Raw genomic sequence first — 20972 nt, 5'->3', positions numbered from 1 at the left:
GTGGCCTTATAGTTAATTATTATGTTAAGATCTTAGATTACTTAAAAAAAAAATCACTGAAAGATACTGTTAAAGTGACGTTATAGATCGGTGTTGAAATGAAAAATGTATCAAATCCTAAGGTAAATCTTTGAATTTGGGTGAGACTGCAAACCAACCCCAGCAGTGAAGCGACCTCAGCTGCTAGAGAATACAGCTTTGTACTGCTCAGAGTTTCAGCAAGACTTTAATGACAGATGTTTTCTGGAGCCAGCTTTGGACCTTGTCCCTCTGGCATTCTTTAAGCTCCTAAAAGTAGACTTACGTCCCAAGGTTAAAAGCTTTGGTGAGACCTCCTGATGCTCTGTGTTTTACTTTCAACTTTTTGCATAAAAAAATAATATCTGTTTCCCCTTACACGATTTTGAAATTTTTGATCCTTATCAAAGTTTCTTTATTTTTCTAAATCAATTAAGGAGTTTTATTGTTGTCTTTTGAATGTAAAAATTGTTAATATTGATTAAATATCATATGCATTTCTAAGGGTAAATTGACTGCTTCTTGGGCCACATCTTACACGATTTAAGCAGAGTTTCTCTCAGAAATATCTTGAAACCTAATTAGAGTTTGATTGTTAAGTTGGTATGGGTACTCTCTTCCCACTTTTATCTGTGACTATCACTACACCTATTTTACACTGCAAGGGGAGGGCGCTGATTTACTTTATAATTTGAGTTTTCTGATTTCTGCCATCCTCTTCCTACATTGTTTTTGTATTGTTTATATTTCTGTAATTTTTTTACATTAACTTTTTCAGATCAGAAGTTGCTAAAATGTTGATATTGTATAATAAAGTTCATCTGAGGGCCGGATTTACAAAATTAAACTTACACGTTTGTGTAAGTTTTCTCTTTTTCGATATTCACAAACTTTGATTTCATTGTAAGTTTACGACTGCGGTCTGGACGGAGAGCTCATTACATAAAAAGATAGACCAGTCCTATCTTTTTATGTGCAGTTCTCTGCCCTGACTGCGCCGTGTCACCAGTCATAAACTTTCTATTAATTTGTTTGTTTGTGAATACCGAAAAAAAGTGTACGTTTACCTTCTTGAATCAGACCCTGAGCTCTGAAGAGAGAGCTGCTAAAGCAGTGACAGAACACCATTGAATAAAGGTGAGGTGGGTTCAAGCACAATAGAGGGTAAAGGACACACCCTTTAAAACACTGTTCTTGAAGCTTTTACCAACTTGATAATCAGTGTTTTAATTGGTTTGTGCACTATGGCCTGTATAGGAGCACATGTTTGGCCTGTCAATGTTGGATATTGCATTTGAGATGATCTGTATTGCTTTCTGATTAGTGAAACTTGAATGAACCAGCCTGACCATATTCTAGTTTCATGCTCAATATAAATATGAATGAATACCTTGCTTATTTTTGCTAGGGTAATTATACCATCAAATAGTTTTGTCTGTTTTGCAGTGGGTGGGCACACCTGATTAGATCTCCTTAGCCCCAAGGGGTAATATGAGTCACACTCACTCCTGAGAAAAGGAGAACAGGCAGGTGTTTCTCGCTCTTCCATATGATGAGTTACATTCCTCTTGATTCAGGGTGTTTTGAATCAGACAATGCTGGCAGAGAAACACTTATTTGCAGTGTGTGAACCCTCACGTGGGACGCGTAAAATAGTAGGCACACACAGCTCTTAAGGGCTCATTAGGATGGCGGACGGACTTGCGTCCGTCCGCCACCCTAGAGGAGGAGGGACCGTCCGCAGGGGCAGCGGCGGTCCCTCCGTGCTAATTAGGATGTGACCGCCACCCTGGCGGTCACATCCTGTATTTTTATCATTGCGACGGGTGCTGCTTGAAGCAGCACCCGCCGCAATGTTAAAAAAGTAAGTTGTGCATTTGCATGCACAAAGCGGCAGGCACCTCGCGGTGCCTGCCGCTTTGTGCAGGCAAATGCAGGGGGGTACCATAGGTACCCCCCATGTGCACCCCCCACCCCCCTTCACCCCTGGGGGCCCGCAATGGGCCCCCAAACACAAATCCGTATGCCTTTACACGGCGGAAATGCCGCCGTGTAAAGGCATCTTTCCGCTGTCATCCTAATATGGCTGGCGGTGTCTGATAGACACCGCCAGCCATGTTAATGCTTTTCCACCGCGGGCGCAATCCGCCCGCGGCGGAAAGGTGGCGGACAGATAGGAAGACCCACCAGCCATCCTAATATGGCGGTGGGTCTTGCAGGGCTCCCCGGCGGATTTCCCGCATCCTCCGGGCCGGCGGTGGCTTCCGACGGCCCGGTGGATGCGGGAAATCCGCCATCATAATCGGCCCCTTAGTGTTTTATGATAAAAAGTTATTTGTTATGTACAATCAGTACATAAACCGTTTGTATCACCATAATGGTAATTATTATCATAGTCTCCATAGTCCTTTCATAGAATAAAAAGAATGTTGCAAAAACTTGTAGCATTTTAAATCACACATCCCCAATAGTTGTAATAGGTTACCTTAATCTCTACTTAGAACATGTGTGTGGCGGGGGTGGGGAGGGGTTGGGGTAGGTGTGTGTGTGTGTATATGTATATATATATATCTATATCTATAGATATATACATATATTCACTGGAAAACACAAAGGTAACGGTATAGTTAGGTGGACTGTTCAGTAACAGCCTAATGTTTTAAACTTTAAAAACCACAGAAAGTCATCACTTATAGTTATCTCAAGTAACTATAACTCTTGCCCTAAGGTAACTATAACCCCCACCCCTGTCATGCAAAGTTTTCTCATCAATACTTTCATTGCAAATGTTGCAGTGATATTATCAATGATGTCATAGAAGACATCATGAGTGATATATATATATATGTGCAGTAATTAGCAGAGCATGGTGAGGTATAGTTACTTAGGGCATGATTGCCAGATGCCACAACTAGCCTTGCCCTTATTTAAAAAAAAAAAAAGCATTGCAGGTGCAGCGGGTGCCGGCATTGCTCCAGCCCCGTGGGCGCAGTTTTCTTTTGCTCCCATGGGGTGGGAGCAATCAAAGCACTTCCCTGCCAGAGAGCGCAGGCTGACAAATGCTTTGTTCTCCCACTGGGTGTGAGCTCAAAGCTGCTCTCGCCCGGTGGGAGAATTTTAAATTTTCCTTGCCTGCGGACTGGTAAACATACAGTGTCCTGGCCGTTGGCGGTCCCGGGACACCTTTACTGAGCCAGCCCGTGGGTATGGGGTCCCAAGGCCATTGTATGGATCAGGGAGGGGGGCCCCACGACCCCTCCTTCCCCTTTAATTAAGTTATCAGTCTTGGGTCATGGGCTCCCGGGGCTCTCTGGCCCAGGATGGGAGCCATACAGCACCTATCCTCTACCACGAAATGTCAGTCCTGAGGGATGGGACCCTGGGGCCTTGTGGAGGCGGCGCAGAGCGAGCTGCGTGCCCCCCTCCCCTTTGAGATGTCAGCCATGTGGGATGGGGTCCCCAGGCCTTGTAAAGGCTTGGGGAGAGGGGCTGTGCACCCCCTACCCCTAAAACATAACCCATGCTTCACCCTTGACCTAGGCCCACCGACAGGGGGAAGGTTTAAAGGCGCTGGAGCCAGCACTGTAAAATAAAATGAAAAATGCATGGGTTTGCTGGTCCTCCACAAATTTGCAGCCGAAATAAAAAAAAACACACCTACTGGGACCCCGCCACCAGGCCTAGGGAATCAGGGGATCCCTAACCTGCCCCCTATGTCTGTTTCTTTTTTCATTTTTTTAGGACTTTGGGCTCAATCCCAAGTTTTAAGGTGGCTGCCACCACCACTTGTTTGAGGTGGTGGCTGTCAATCAGATCTCAGGGTAAGATCTGATGGCTCTACGTCGTGATATATATGTAAACATTTTTTTGAACCTTCATTTTCCCAAAACTACTGAACGGATTTACACCAAAGCACAGAAAGCACACTTTCTGGACCAAGATCTAGCTTTCTGCTAAATTTGGCCTGTATCTGTATCTAAAGTTCCTATGGAAAACTTTATTGGGTAAATGCGTTTTGGGGCCTCCCTTTTTTCTTGGCACCCGCTTTACGCATCATCCCACAATGTTCCATGCTCAAACTAGTCACAAAGTAGCACTTTTTCGGAACTTTTTGTGGAGAGTCTTCAAACTGTGCCAAAGTTATCAGAAACACAAAACAGGCATTTCCTATGGAAACACAAACCAATCTATAACTACCCAGTGGGGACTACCACTGGTTAATATATTTATACTGGGTCCGGTCCAGTAATGGTGTCCTGGGGTTCCCATCCCACACTGTCTATATCCCTGCTCGCACTCAGAAAGCTGCTCCCGCTGTGTGGGAGGACAAAATACATCCCTGTCCATGCTTTCAAGCAGGAAAATATAGTGAATTGCTGCCACCCCGTGGAAGCAAAGAAAACTACTCTGCAAGATGGGACCGATGCCAGCTCCTGCTGCACCTGCAATGAGTGCAAGCAGGGGAGTTAGTGGGGCTGCGGAACCCTGGGCCTCCCCCACCCCACTGGTGTGGCGTCCCCCGGATAGGCACTGGGCCACACCACTTAATTAAAGAAAAATTGCTCAGCTCCTGTTGGAGCAGGGAGCAGCAAGGCAGTGCGTTCCTGAGGCTCCCCCAACGGCCTCAAAGAAAAATAAATGTGTGGGTGCCCCATGGGCACCGGGACACCTAGAAAATAGTTTAAAAAAAAAAAAAAAGCAAAAATGTTAATAATAAATAAACGGCTGTAGCCGCTCCTTTAATAATCACTGCTCCTTCAAGGAGTGCCCCATAATGCCCTGCGAGGGCTAATTAGATATTAGCAACATTATGGAAAAAAATGGTAAGTCTCCTGGGTCAATCAAACTATGACCCCAGTAAACTTACCATAGTTTTAAAAAAGAAATGCCAAGCTGGAGCTTTTGACCTACAGTTGGGAGTGCAACTCCCTTTAGGAGCTATTACTATGTTAGCCTTTTATTTATAAGGCTGTTCTTGTGGTTGTTTTTATGATTGTATTTTTGGGGCTGAAAAATTGTAAAAGGTCAATTCTGAGATATATATATATATATATATATATATATATATATATATATATATATTCACTGAAAAAACCCAAAGATTTCAGGCACGTTATAGTTAGAAATTGGCATTTAAAAAAACGTACAAATTCACTGAAAAAAACATAGGTTTCAGGGACATTATAGTTAGTTGGACATTTCACTCGTACAAAACCATAGAAATTCCGCCGTTATATTTAGTTCAGCTAACCATAACTCGTGCCCCGCAATGCACTGCTGATGACGTCAAATATTACATCATTCATGACATGGTCAGTGACATCACTGATGACATCTCAAATGACATCACTGATGACATAATCCAGTGACTGTGAGTTTCTTTAAATTTTAAATATGTATTCCGAGGTGTATTGAAGAATGAGTTGGTGTATAAGTGTCTGGATGTATGATTTAGTAGGTGTGTGACTGACTGTTCAAGTGAGTGATAATATGTGTCTTACTGAATGCATGGGTTAGTGACTAAACTGTGAATGTCTATCAGTCTTTCTGTTGTTGTATAAGCTGCTGCATGGGTTGGTCAGTAGCTGCATGAGTGTCTATGTGGGTTATCGATTGGTTGCCTGAGTGTTTGTATGGGTGCCTGAGTGTGTTTGTGGGTGGGTGGGTGGGAGGTGTGTGACTGTGCTTAGATGTTTGAGTGGTTGATTCACAGGGTGTATGGGTTCAGGAGTGCATGTAGAAACATCTGTATGAGTGGGTGAGTGTGTGTATGGGTGTGTTGGTGAGTGAATGGATGTCTCAGTGGTACATGTCCAAGTAACTACATATGTAAAAGGCAGTGTATGTGAGAGTTGGAATATATAAATGACTAAACCAGAGAGTCAGTGATTGTGAGAGTGGCTGCATGGAGGAGTGTGTACTTGTATCAGTGATTGTGTAAGAGAGTAAGTATGCATTTGTTTCTGTTTGAATAAGTGATGTGTTGTGTGTATAACTGTATAGATCAGTAAATAGAAGTGTGATTGATTCTTTGGATGACTGACTAGGTGTGTGAGTAACTCTGGATGAGTGGTGGTGTGTGAGTGTCTGTATAGGTGTATGAGTGCATATGATAGTGTTGTATTGAGGAGTGACTGCATGTATGAGTGATTGTATGGGTGAATGAGTGGATGTGTGTGTAGACCGGGGAATCAGTGAGTGCGTATGTAGTAACTGGTATTGGTGTGTCGATGGTTTCGAAAATAGTGGTCTGTATTTTACAGTCGGTGTATCAAAGGTTATATTAGAGTGTGAGCAGGTGCATCAGATGTTCACATGGATGATGTCAGTGATATCATCAATGATGTCATTTGAGATGTCATCAGTGATGTTATCAGTGATTTCACTGATTATGTCATGAATGATGTAATATGTCACATTATCAGCAGGGCATCGCAGGGACCCGAGTTATAGTTAGCTGAACTAACTATAACAGCGGAATTTCTAAGGTTTTGTACAAGTGAAATGTCCAACTAACTATAATGTCCCTAAAACATATGGTTTTTTTCAGTGAATTTGTAAGGTTTTTTAAATGCTAATTTCTAACTGTAACGTCCCTGAAACCAATGTTTTTTTCAGTGAATTTCAATGGTTTTTTTAAACGAAAATTTCTAATTATAATGTGCCTCAATCCTATGTTTTTTTCAGAGAATTTCTAAGTTTTTTTAAATACTAATTTTTAACTAGAACATCCCTATTAAGTCCTCTTGAATCCTGAAGGTCCCTGGTGGCCAAGTAGAAGTAGCCCATCAGGTACCTCCAGTAAGTGCCACAGAGCTGCATTGCAGAGAGGTGTTCCGAGGGCACGCCCCTTTTTACACCACTCTGCAAATTCGGCTTCTGGCGCACTACTGCTCGGAGGATGAAGTCCACTTTTGTCCTGAGGTCCTCAGGACACAAGGACCTCATCGCTCCACTAGCAGTGCACCAGAAGCTGTGTTTGCAGAGTGGTGTAACAAGGGGTGTGGCCTCGGACCACCTCTCTGCAACGCAGCTCTGTGGTTCTTACTGGAGGGCTACTTGGCCCCCAGGGACCCTCAGGATTCGAGGGGACTTAATCCCCCAATTTACAACACGCCAGGGGGTGTGTTTGCACACTTGTAATATCAGGCCTGCCCCCTCCCTGAACCACTGTGCAAACACGCCCCCTGGCGCGTTGTAAGTTGGGGGATTAAGTCCCCTTGAATCCTGAGGGTCCCTGGGGGCCAACTATATATATATATTTTTTTTAAATGTGTCTGACTATTTACGCATTCTTCACCGCAAAATGTATTGATGAACACTATGTAACCTGAAAGAGTCACTGACGTGGTTTAATGAAATATACATTACACTATTGGTGATTTTTGGAGAAAGATGATACGGGGTTGGATGCAAAGGAGGGGTTTGGGTGTCGAGATGGGATTATGCTGCAGCCAAACCCCTGCTGCACATGGGGGTTTGTTTTTACAAAAGATAATAAAATATTACTTTACGTTAAAAAAAAGTTACAAATTCGCTGAAAAAAACAAAGGTTAAAACAACGTTCTAGTTAGGTTAGAATTTCAGGGACCCCATAACTTTTTAACCAAACTAATCGAGTGAAATTCTCCAGTAATTTTCAGGTCAAGTAACTATAACTCGTGCCCTAAGGTAACCATAACTCGCACCCTCGCCATGCACTGCTTATTACCCCACATATTACAACCCTCATGACATCGTCTATGATGTCATTGATAATATAACCACAGCATTTACAATGAAATAAATTAGTAATGAGGCCGACCGGTGCTTTACCTGTAAAACACGTCTATCTTGCAATAACCCACCATACATATGCCGCTCTTCAGTTGTGTGAGCCTATTTCTGTACTTAAACTCTGCTGACCTTGAAATCAGCACAAGTGTAATTGCAAAGTCAGAATTATACATGTTTTTCTTCTTTTAGGTGAAAGCCAGACCTGCTGCAAGAGAAGTGATAGCTACTTACACTGTTGATGATATATTTATTGAGCTGATAATACAGCTTCCACAAAACTACCCATTAGGTTCAATTACAATCGAGAGTGGAAAGCGAGTTGGAGTGGCTGTTCAGCAGTGGCGCAATTGGATGCTGCAGTTAAGCACATATCTTATGCATCAGGTATGTTTTTACAGTGACAGGAAAAATAACTAACATTTGTATACTTGCATATTACTTGCTACTTTTGATGTCTGAGGCCTAGTGTGTAGATACGCTCTTTATTTATTGAATTTGCAGTTATGTTTTTGCTTCGCTGCCACATAGATTGATAAGGCCTTTTGTACACAGATACGTCTTAAAGGAATGTTGATACATACTAGAATTATAAGCACTACTATTGCCTATGTGACACCTATCACTTTACAGAAAGGTGGAATTCGTAGACCTAATGCAGAAGTCTCTTGAATCATTAAATAAGCGGATGGATCATAACCCAAATTAGTAGCGACTTACATAATTTGTAATATATTGTCATGTGCTTGAAAATAGTGCAGATTCCTGTAAAACAATGGCTCAAACGGATCAAAGATTACATGAGATCAGAAAATGCTTCTTTATATACTAAGCCAAAGTTTCCTGTCTAATGTACAGATTTTTTTTTGCAGAGTTTAGGCCTTAAAGACCTGACGATAAACCAGTTCTTGAGACAAACACTCACAGTTGTCCATCATTATGTAGATGATAAGTGTGGAAACCATTAGTATCTCTGCAGACCCGTGCTGACAGCAAAAGGCTGATTCACTGATAGTGCCAGCTCTCTGCTCTCCATGTGGGACAGCTTATTCTTGGGAGAAGAGGCAATGCAATCGTGTATAGTGTGCGAACTTGGCAGGGCACCACATATTTGAATTTATTTTTATATAATGTGTTGGAGGGGAGAAATGGTAAGTAGATGGTTAGGGTATCCGGATAGACACCATGTATATCCCTCAATATTCAATTAACTTTGAGTGATGAGGCTCAAGTAGGTGAAGCCATGTTATACATGCCTCTCCCATGACTAGTTTTCTGCTTAACTGCTTCTATGAGTTGGTGAGGAGGCAGGGCCAAACATAATATAAAAATTGCATGCGGAGTTCCCCCCCAAAGTTCTCACGGACTTCATTGCAATCTAGCCGACCAGCACTACCCTAGCCTTTTACTCACTTTGCCTAAAGTGTTGCCACTTGTCCACAATACTACCGGTTACTTTTTTTGAGGGTTCATTGCTACCGTCTCTCTTTCAGGCTTTTTGTTCGGTGATCTGACTCACCTTCCATCTCACATCATCTATATTTCTGAATTTATTCCATGCGCTATGGGTTCCATATCGCAGTCAAAACATCTCCATCTTGTCTCACTCAATGTCATTGTTCATACTCGTAAGAAGGTATTCACTTATCTTGCCTCAAAGTCTCCTGACATAGCCCTACTTCAGGAAACGCACATTTCGTCCCTGGAATCTGAGAATTTGCAAAGAGACTGGGTGGGAATAGTCGTTAGCAGCATCTACCTTGGGTACCTCCACTTGACAATCGCCCCATTGGAACCCTCCTCGTCCACGAAGAAGTAAGGGGTAGCCATTTTCATATATAAACCCCTTCCTCACACCATTCAGAAGACAGGGACGGACACACAAGGTTGTTATGTTTTTTCAAAACTGAAAACGCTGGACAGAATATCAGTGGCAGGATACGTTTACTCCTCCAACTGGAACAGAACACCCTACTCCACAGTTCTGGCGGAATTTGGCAATGTTAAAGTGGTCATTGGTGGGGATTGGAATTTGGTGCTTAACCCCTACATGGACTGCTCGGGTCCCCCAGACAGATCTAATGCTCAAGAGTGGGCTTTTCTGTGGGATGTCCTGCAGGATCACGGCCTAACTGACCATTGGCGCCTGACACACCCGCAGGAAAGGGATTATACGTTATCCAGTATTAGGGGTGTCTTTCATGGATTCACATGCCTGAATCATTCCCCGTCGTCGAGACGGGAGCCTCCGGTACATAAAAAAGTAATGTCCTATAGACATACATAGAGAAAATGGGCCTAAGGGCCTCGCCTTAGTAGCCTTTCTTAGTCCTTATGTAAAAAGGACCAAACTCTCCTAGTCAGCCAATCAGCTCCGACCTCCCTCTAGAACCTTCCTGGGAGGAGCCTCAGTCCCTCAGATTTTCTACCGCACGTTGTGCTAAGGGAGTCTCCTCTGAGCTCTGCTCAGATTCTGTGTTTTTTTCACTTAATTTGGCATTTCTACTATGGATATCTTCAAATACATTCTTTATCTTCAAATACTTTCTTTAAAGAAGGTCTAACAAGGGAAAGAACGGAAGAATTCTGTTTGGAGCCTGCACTTCTTGTTCCAAGAGGTGGCTCTGCTCGGTTCCTCACACTCACAGACCAAAGGCTACAAGGTATGTTACTTTTTCAAGTGACTTTTGAAAGGTCGTGAACAGAGGCTGTTAATATGGTTAAGGCCAGAAAGGAGGTTATTTATTTTCTCCAGTTACTGCGATGAGGTGTTGCCCTCAAAGTCCAGGAGACCTCAATAGAGAATCTCCTCAGACTCATTCCTCAGGGTACCATCCTGAGAAGGCCCCAAAAAAGACCGCTCAGGGGTCTTCCGGGCGCAGTCCTTCAAGGATCTCCCCACTCTGTGGGAAAGGAGAGTAAAGGACTTGCTTTGGAGAAATATCGGACAAAATAGACGACGTATGAGCCGTCTATATCCCCTCCTCTGGTCATAGGATCGTTCAGAAAGGCGTCGTCTATACCTCCTGAGGTACAGCCTAAGAAGCCATCGATGTCAAAACCATCATCATTACAATGAGAGCGTCGACGACGACGACAGCGTCGACGATGACGTCGACGACGAGACCATAGACGTCGACGGCGACACCGTCGACGTCGACGATTGGAGCGCCGAGAGCGTCGACGACTAGGACATCGACGTCGACGACGAGACCGTCGACGACACCATGGACGTCGACTTTGACACCGTCGACGTCGACGACGGCGAGGACCGTCGACGACGGCGAGGACCGTCGACGACGGCGAGGACCGTCGACGACGGCCAGGACCGTCGACGACGGCGAGGACCGTCGACGACGGCGAGGACCGTCGACGGCGGCGAGGACCGTCGACGGCGGCGAGGACCGTCGACGGCGAGGCAGTCGACGACGAGACCGTCGACGTCAAGACCGTCGCCGACGAGACCATCGACGTCGGCGACGCAACCATCGACGACGAGACAGTCGACGTCAAGACCGTCGCCGACGAGACCATCGACGTCGGCGACGCAACCATCGACGACAGCCTCTCGGAACGAAAGCCTGTCTACGGTATCAATGATGGCTTCATCTACGAAGACTACTCGGCATATCTACGGCCTGTCTACGGTTTCGATGACGGCCTCATCTACGATGATGGCCTCATCTACAAAGGCGCATTTTCGTGGGCGCGTCTATGACAGCCTGTCTACGGCAGCCTGTCTACGGCGGCCTGTCTACAGGGCCTAGTCTACAGGGCCTAGTCTACGAGGACCTAGTCTACAATGGCCTAATCTATAGTCTACGATGGCCTAGTCTACTGGCCTACTCTATGGAGGCCTAATGATCGATGGCCTAGTCGTCTACGAAGGCCTAGTGCTCGATGGCCTAGTCCACGATGTCCTAGTCTACGACGGCCTAGTCTATGACGGCCTCGTCTACATGGGCTAGTCTAAGGAGTCGACTGCTCGCCTACGACGCCCTGTCTACGGTATCGACGATAGCCTCATCTACGTAGGCTCATCTTCGAGGACTCGTCTACGGCGGCATAGTCATTGACGACATCGTCTATGACAGCCTGTCTGGTCGACCAGGGCCTTCTCTAAGATGGCCTAGCCTAAGATGGCCTCCTCTACGCGGGCCTCGTCTACGTGGGCCTCGTCTACGATGGCCTAGTCTACGAGGGACTCGTCTACGATAGCCTCGTCTAGGATGGTCTAGTCTATGATGACCTCATCTACGACGGACTCAGCTACGGAGGCTAGTCTACGACGGCGTCGACGGCCTTGTCTACGAGTAGTCTACGACGGCCTCATCTATGACTGCTCGTCTACGACGGCATACTCTCTGACGGAGATCTTGTTGACGAACTCGTCAACGAAGGAGGAAATCCACCAAGTCTGTAATCTCTTTTAAGGGGGTATGGTCATCTATGACTGCGCGTCTACGATGGCATAGTCTATGACGGCAACCTCGTCGACGGATTCATCGACGAAGAAGGAACTCCACCACTTCTGGAATCTCTTCTAAGGTGGTACGGAGAGCTGCTCAACGTTTTAAGATCTCCATGACCTCTCAAGAACAGGCCTGCTTCTTGTACGTCTTCAAAGAACCCTACAAGAAGGCAGTAAGGTCAATACGGGTTATCCATTACCTATAGTCAGAAGAGGTAAGGGTCCGGTAGTACCCCTCCTCTGTATCACTGGTGATCCCTCCGTTGGAGAAGAAGTATTAGGCGCCAGATACAGCACCGGCGTGCTTAACAGGAACTTTCTAAGCCGGACTCCGTAGTGCCACAGGCGGCCTAGAAAAACTCCGGGGATCCTTCGGCCCCGTTGTCACCTCCTCCTGATAAGGAGGGTCTAAGAGTGGACAACCTTACGAACAGGTTTTCCTCTGTGAACGTTCTAGCGCTCTTGGTACGCTAGCATGGAAAAATTGTGGGCACACTGGCCCCATACCAGCCGGAATTACCAGACTCATCCGAAGAGGAAGTTAGGTGGATTCCGCTAGAGGCGGTGCATTGGCGTTAAACCATAGACTGCGCGAGGAATATCGCTATGACAGGGTTCCGCAAGTGGCTGGACCGGCAGTCTTGCGGATCCAAGGAGGGCCCTTTCCGTCCTGAGGTGCAAACAACGTTTGTGGACAGGCCAGATGAGGGCCAGTCACTATTGGCACGAAAAGTTAACGAAACAGACAATGCGAGAGCTTTGGACACTCCTCAGTATATGAACCTGTCCTTTAGTACAAATGGAGGAAGAAGAAGGTCTTCCCTCAAAGGAAATTATCAATTCCAATCTTCCTGCTCTTCAGGCCAGAGTAGACCACAATGCCTTCAGTCGCCGACAATAGCAAAACAAGCACCCATCTTCTGAGAAATTGTCTTCTCATGGAACGGGCAGCGGAGATATCAAGATATACAGCTGCATCTACGTCTGGATTATGCTGTAGAAAGGAGCTATAGCGAGAGTTCCTCCTCCTCAAAGGAGCTATAGCGAGAGTACCTCCTCCTCATAAGGGAAAAGGGGTTTTTTGTTCCCGCTTCCTTTTTAAATCCAGAAAAAAGATAAGAGGAGGAGACCAACCTTGGGCTTCAGAGACTTCAACACCCTCCTAAAAGAGGCAGTTGTTTCGCATGGTAATCCATGAGTTCCAGCAAACAGGACGTTTACTTCCATATCCCACTTCAAGGAATCGCTAAAAGTACTTACGATTTGCAGTAGTGGGCAGACATTTACGGTTTCGCATTCTGCCTTTCGAGCTCAAGTCTGCACCACACATATTCACGAAATACAGTTCCCTGGGAGCGACATAACTAGGACACCAAGTCTTTCGGTTTCTGAAGGACTGCCTGCTCAAGGCTTCATCCTTAAAAGACGTGTCCAGGTCTCCCAACGCCTGCTTTCAGTTTTCGATGCTTGGATCTCATCCTCAATCAGGAAAAATCGGTCCTGAAACCTTCTCAATACATCAGTTTCCTAGGTACATCAGTTTCCCAGGTATAACCCTGGCCACACGGTCAGCAAAGGTTTTCCCATCAGAGAGTGATAGTGTATCCTCCTGATTCCTCGCTCTCAACTACGAACGAGACCTCTACAAGAGGCGCTATCGAAGCAGTGGTTACAATCTACAGGGTCATCTTGCCACATAAAAGGGAATCCTCACATGGCCGGAGTCCTACAATGAGGAATATCCTCTCAATAACTGTCTCAAGGCTTGTCACTCCTACTTCCGGCGGTTCCTCACGTCGTCACAAAATGCGGAAGGTAGTCTCCTATGGAGAAGACACTACATATCAATCTGCCTGAACTGCTGACGGTCTTCCTGGGCCTTTAAGCTTGCCTACCAAGAATAAGACGAACAATGGGCTCACCGATGCGTTCAGCAGGCAGAAACCATTGTAACAGGGAGCTGGACCAACAAATCATTGGCCACATCTTCTCCAGATAAAACACGCCGCAAATGGATCTAATTGCGACGTGAATGAAAGCCGAATGCCCACACTTCGGTAATTGGCTAGGGAATGCATCTCCAACCGCATGGCGCAATGTCTTTGCGTAGGCCTTTCCACCATTCCCGATGCTCCCATTGTCCTCAAGACAAGGTTGGTGGAGCCTTGTATTCTGATTTTAATAGACCCAATTGGGCCGAGGCGACATTGGTTCACAGAACTCCACCACCTATCCCTGTAGCCGCCGATCCACCGGCGGCAGTATCTATCTCTGCTTACTATGATCGATAATGCAGTTCGACATCAGGGTCTGAAGTCTCTCTGGTTGGTCGCCTGACCCCTGAGTTCAGGGTTCCACAATCGGAATAATCCACAAGACTGAGTTCAGAGTTCCACAATCGGAATAATCCACAGGACTGTAGACATTCTTGCCAGAGCAAGTGCGGATAGCACATGAACATATTCCCGGAAAGGGAAGCGCTTTGTGTCTGCGGTGTCGACCGCAGAAATATGCTTTTCTCCACATCACTGGTGCAAATTTTGCCTTATCTATCCATTACAGTACACTTAACAGTGCTATCTCGTTATAAAAGAATTCAAACGAGCCCATCGCTCTGGTCAAGCGGGTTGATTAAGCAAGTTCTGAAACGTTTATATAGATCTTTCCCGCCAGTAAGGATGTTGCCACCTCCTGGCATCTCAATGTGGTTTTTACCAAGCTCATGAAACATCCGTTCAACCAGTACACGGAGCTGACCCAAAGTATGTCTCGTGAAAAATCCCCACTAAGAGTCAGTGGGCTACAGGCGGTTTTCTATCCAGAAGAGTGAGCGAGCTCCAAGCTCTGTCCATTCAGGAACCATACATGCAGTTCAGGAATGCTAGCATGGTGCTGAGACCGAACCCAAAATTCATTCCAAAGGTGCCTTCAGACTTTCATCTCAATGAGCCAATAATCCTTCAAACTTTCTTTGCGAACCCTTCAACCGCAGCAGGAAGGGCTCTACATTCTTTAGATCTCAAAGATGTCTCAGGTTCTACCTAGATAAGTCTAAGACTTTCAGAAACTCTTCACAACTGTTCGTGGCATACAGCAGACCAAGAATGGGCCTGTCCCTCACGAAACAAAGCATCTCAAGATGGATCTCATCAACGATTGCATTCTGCCATGACCAGGCCGGACGGCCTTTGACTGATCAGGTCACTGCACATTCCACCAGGGCGATGTCCACGTCAGCAGCACTCTTCGCGGGGGTGCCAATCTTGGACATTGGCAGAGCGGCGACCTGGAAGTCACCGCACACTTTCTCCAGCCACTACTGCCTGGATATCGAACTTCAGAAGGATATGGCAGTGGGTCAAGCGGTGCTTCGCCATCTCTTTCAGTGAGGTGAGCCTTCCTACATCCCGCCATCCAGGTATGCACATTCCTTGCTCTTGTGATACTATAGGTGATGATATATGCATTGTCTAACATGACTGCAGAACTGATTTACATCACAAATGTGCATATCTGATTGCTAACTATTCTGATTCAGGCATGTGAATCCATGAAAGACACCCCTAATACTGGATAAGAAATGCGTTACTTACCTGTAACAGCAGTTATCCAGTATTGGTGTCTTTCATGGATTCACATGCAACCCTCCCGCCTCCCCGGGAAGGACTCACATCCCTCTCTGACAACATTACGCCTACCTAGCTGGGTGCGTACGAAAATCTGAGGGACTGAGGCTCCTCCCAGGAAGGTTCTAGAGGGAGGTCGGAGCTGATTGGCTGACTAGGAGAGTTTGGTCCTTTTTACATAAGGACTAAGAAAGGCTACTAAGGCGAGGCCCTTAGGCCTATTTTCTCTATGTATGTCTATAGGACATTACTTTTTTATGTACCGGAGGCTCCCGTCTCGACGACGGGGAATGATTCAGGCATGTGAATCCATGAAAGACACCAATACTGGATAACTGCTGTTACAGGTAAGTAACGCATTTCTTTTTTATCTTGCATGCATGATATATGCTTCAGGATAGATTCCTCCTTATGAACCGTGCCTCTTTAGCCTTTCTTCAGTATTGTAGCATAGCTGCTGAGAGGATCATGGACCATGCCTTGGAGTACCCCTTCTTGTAACTTTGCTATTGGGTGAACCAGAAACTATAGGGGTTGAAATGGGAGGGCAGGGACTAGTTTCCTCTTTCGCAGCTGGTTATATTGTGCAGTTCATGTACTATTATTTGATGAAAATAAGCCAATGTTGCAAGTTTACCTAGAACTGTTTATGAATGCCCGGTTGGGTACTACTATGGCAAAATTCTATATAATATGTTTTGGAAAAAAAGAAAGATGCAGTCAAACTAGTTCCAGCTGACAGAATAGGACAATCGTGATTTCGGTATGGCGGCGCATCTTCGCAGTTTGAGGCTCTCTGTATTTTCTACCTTGACAACTGGCTTCTGAACTCAATCTTGTCACAAGTGGTGTTGGGCCACCTTCAGCCCACAGCCTCCCTTCTGTTGGACCTTACATTTTCGATCAACGTCTCCAAGTCACACCTTTAGCCTTCTCAGTGACTGATCTTTATTTGAGCAGAGCTGTACTCTTTGTCCTTCAAGGACATGCCACCTCTCCAGCAGATTCATAACATTCAGGCTATGATACCAATGGTTTGGTAAGGAGCTTGTCTTCCAGCTGTGAAAGCCCTTTGTGTTTTGGGTCTCTTTGCCTCCTGCATGCTTCTAGTGACTCCAGTGGTGCCTCTCTTTCCAGAGGGCCCAAAACAGGGGGCATTCTCTCAGACTAGTGTGAGATTTTGCATGCAGTTGTGCAGGAGTTGCATTGGCGCCTGTTGCTGGAATGCCTGTCTTGCAGGAAGCCCATCTGTCCTCTGGCAATGGCCATGGTGGTGCCCGATGCTTCTTCCCCCATTTGTGGTGGTCATCTTGGTGTGCTGAAGGACAGAGGCATCTAATCTCCTTCTACCCAGAAGTTTTCCCCTCCGCATTCGCCTTGCACCTTACGGGTCGGCTTTCCAAGTATTTCTTCCTTCAATTTGTGGTCATTCAATCCAAATATTGACAGAAAACTCTTTTGCTGTGTGGAATGCCAACAAACAGGGTGGAATGAGCTTGCACTCACTGTGCTTGGAGATGCTGAGGCTATGGTTGTGGTCTAAGATGATTTATAGCATTTGGCTCGTGGTGAACCATGTGGCAGGCACTCTTTTTTTTTTTATATATATATTTTTATTAATTATAACACAAGAGTAGAAATGTATATATCGGGCATCATTTGGTGGAACATATCCTAATGGTGAACGGGCAAATCAATTAAGAAAATACACAACAATTATAGGCATCTGAAGACATCAATACCAGCTTAGAGCTGAGGCAAAACAATACGGTACAGATAACCTTAAGCGAACATCAATGGATCCCGCCCACCCAGGAAACAGGATATGAAGATCGGACACTCAACACCCGGATATGAGGAACAAAAGGATCAGGAGAATATGCCACATCTCTTGTGAAGAAGGGAAAAGGGAAAAAGAAAGGTCATAGAACAAAATAAAGGAAAAAAAAAAAAAAAAGCTCAACCCCCCACCCTGCACCCCTGCAGATGGCTACGACCTAACCCCACTAGCAGCGTGCCTGTCGCCCACTAAACTAACCCCAAGGAAGGGAAAAGATGGAGGAGGAAATGTCGTAAAAAGCAAATACACCCCCGGTCTCCCGTACCCCCCGCCAGAAGCGACCACCCCGAGATATAGTCAAACCAACATATAGCGAAATATACAGACCAATCGGGGGAGTTTAGCAAAGCACCACCCAACTCCCATCACGTTATAGGTGACAATCCCGGCATTGAATCAAGCTATGTTATCAAACCCAAGCCCTCAAGTTCAGCCCTGGCCAGTACGGTATTTAGTGAGAGTCTTTTTCACTCGAACCACCATCACAATAGAAAAAGAAGAGCGTTCGTTAAAGTTCACGTCAGTGTTGCAGGATCGACAACCGGATAGAAGTTCACGATGTCCACAAAACGAGCGAGGGAAAGTGTCCAAAAATATCGAGTCTCTCCAACAGTCACTGAGGAACTTGTTACAGCACAGAAGACTGTCCATATTTGTATGAGTCGGAAGCAGGATCGAGCAGGGAACGCTAGCGATAATCACAGGCTCGCTGGCAGTGAATTGGGAGCCGACAAAGCACATTAAATCCGGGTTTCGCTCGGGGACCTCGACCTCAGGCGTACATTGCACCGCTGGTACCACAGATAGATGAGAACTTAACGAAGAGTCGTGAACCGGTCCCAAGATACCGTCCACTTGCACGATCAGTGTCCGGAATACAGCGGTGGATTGTGAATGGAGCGCCTCAATGGCGGCCATGACGGCCTGCAGCGATGGCGTGCCTTCCGTCCGCCCCATCTCCTCTCACGAAGAGACAGAGCAGGATTCGAACCCCGGAGGCCGGCTTCTCTGGGGCAACAGGCCACGCGAATCCGATGACAACAGTGGGCGCTCTCCGTCGTGCAAGCTCAACACCTTCGCCGGTAGCGAGGGTCCCGGCCGGTCCACCCCGGGAGGGTAGCAGGGTCTCTGGGCGTCGGACCCCCGAACACGGCAACCGGTGCGGTACGCTGCTGTCTCCTCGGTGTAGACCGTTCGCAGTGTCACCATCCAAAACAAACAGTTTACGGTACACTTCGGGGGACCGGGCTCAGTCCAGGTCCAGTGGCCGATGTTGATCAACTCCAACCCGGATAGGGTGGAAATCGAGGTCCCGGCTTCCACACAATGTTAGGCCGAGAATGGGAACACGGCGTATCTTCGTCATCCGATAAAATAAAAATCTCGGGATTACACCTTTAGAAGCAGAAATACTTCATGAACACGGGAGTCTGGTGCGAATTCAGGATTGATAGCAGGATATACGAGCTGCTGGCGGAGGTCGGCGGAGCCGGGAGCTTACGCGGCCATCTTGGTTGCTAGCGTAGCTCCTCCGTGGCAGGCACTCTTAATGTGCACACAGACTAATTCAGTTGGCCTCACCTTGTCAAACATGATTGCTGGCTTCATCTGGGGGCTGTTTAATCCAACTTCTACCCTTAGTTGGATATTTTTGTTATGCGGGAAACAAGCCTGGGTCAGAGGTTCTACTCCTTGCAGTTTTCGTTGAGGGTGCCCCTGGTAGATTCATTCAGTCTGCAGTGCAACTTCCAGCCCCACTACAGTTTTCATCCTATTCCTCTGAAGCTGCATCAGGACCAGGCATAGATTATCTTGATTACACTGAAAGTTGTGGTACTTGTATCTACTTTGAGTATCCCCATGCTTTCTCCTTCATCTTCCACACTGAGCGCACCTTCTCTCAAGGTAGGAGGGCCAGATCCTGCATCACCTCCAGAGCCTCAACTTTCATGCCTGGAGATTGAGTGGGGCAATTTTATTTTTTCTCCAATCTGCCCTCAGATGTGGTCCATGTCATCTTGTCTCCCACTTGTGTATAATGGGTGATGGTCCTGTTTCATTACTTGGTAGGTAGGGATGGATGTCGATCCCTTCAAGATGTGCTTGTATATGTTGCATTTTGCATTAGTTCTTACCTACAAGGTTTCACTGTGGATATAGCTAACAGGTTATTTCTTGCGTCTTTTGACCTTTCTTTGTTTCTCTGAACAACCATTGAGGGGTCTGCCACATTGGTTTTCCCCTTCTTTTGTTATGCCTCAGTAGGGTAATAATTTGGTGTTCATGTTCTTGAAGTCTTCTACCTTTGAGCCCCTGCATACTTGTTCCTTGAGACTTCTGATGGCGAAGGAGACAGTTTTTCTCCTCAAAACACATATACTAGGCATGTCAGCAAGCTGTTCGAACCCCATTTACTGCATTTTTCTGGACAATCTGGTTCTGTAGAGAAAAGTGTCCTTTTTTCTTAAGTTGGTCAAACCCTTTCATGTAGGTCAGTCCATTGCTATGCCAGCGTTCTTTCTGCCCCCCTCATTCCTCAAAGGAGGAGCAACTACTTCATCCCTTGGACCATTGTAGGGGTCCTTAGCTTTTACATAGGCAGAACCTGTGAGTTCCACACGGACAGCCAGCTTATTTTAGGTTATACTGGTCTCATGAAGGGTAATGCAGGTCAAAAGTAGACAGCTGCACATTGGATCACCCTGTGTATGAAGATCTGCAATAGCCTCGCCAAGAAGGACCCTTGACAAGGAATCAGATAATCTAGCAGAGCTACAGTAGTTTCTTCAGCCCTTCCCTGGGGAGTGCTGACGCTTGACAGTTACCTGGTTGTTGTTGTACCCCTTCACCAGACTATTCAATTTCATTTAGAATTCATAATGCGCATGGCTACCTGGAGGCATCCCAGAGCTGCCAAACATAATTTAGCCATTTTGCCAGATTGTGATTGTAGGACTTCCTGGTTTGCCTCTTTCCTCAAACACACCGCCAGGGAGTTACTGCTTTGGTACTGATTCAAGAGATGAGAAATATGCTGGTATCAGAAGAGCAAGTTTAATAAGACACACTTTCTCTGTTTGTGCACTGCGCACGTGGTGCAAACAGGGAAAGTTTGCTGTATATGTAATATTGCCCCCGATCATTCCTTTCTCTTGTGCAGCCTATCTCTCTTTTCTACATAAATATCTTGTACAATTTATAGGCACGTTTTAATAGCCTAATACAATTTTATTCCCTTTTGCCA

General features: G+C 46.0%; 1 protein-coding gene across 2 annotated transcripts in view; it reads left to right on the top strand.

The window, feature by feature from the left end:
• LTN1 (listerin E3 ubiquitin protein ligase 1) overlaps positions 1–20972 on the top strand; it is a 386602-nt gene that overhangs the window by 348582 nt on the left and 17048 nt on the right. For both annotated transcript variants that reach the window (XM_078658380.1, XM_078658379.1), the window contains one exon: positions 7984–8178. In XM_078658380.1, coding sequence (XP_078514506.1) covers positions 7984–8178 — 195 coding nt within the window. The remainder of the gene's footprint in view (positions 1–7983; positions 8179–20972) is intronic.

The sequence above is a fragment of the Lissotriton helveticus genome, chromosome 8 (genome assembly GCF_964261635.1).
Source record: "Lissotriton helveticus chromosome 8, aLisHel1.1, whole genome shotgun sequence".
In the NCBI taxonomy this organism is placed as follows: domain Eukaryota; kingdom Metazoa; phylum Chordata; class Amphibia; order Caudata; family Salamandridae; genus Lissotriton; species Lissotriton helveticus.
The sequence above is the reverse complement of the archived record's forward strand: the minus strand, read 5'-3'. Positions and strand labels throughout refer to the sequence as shown.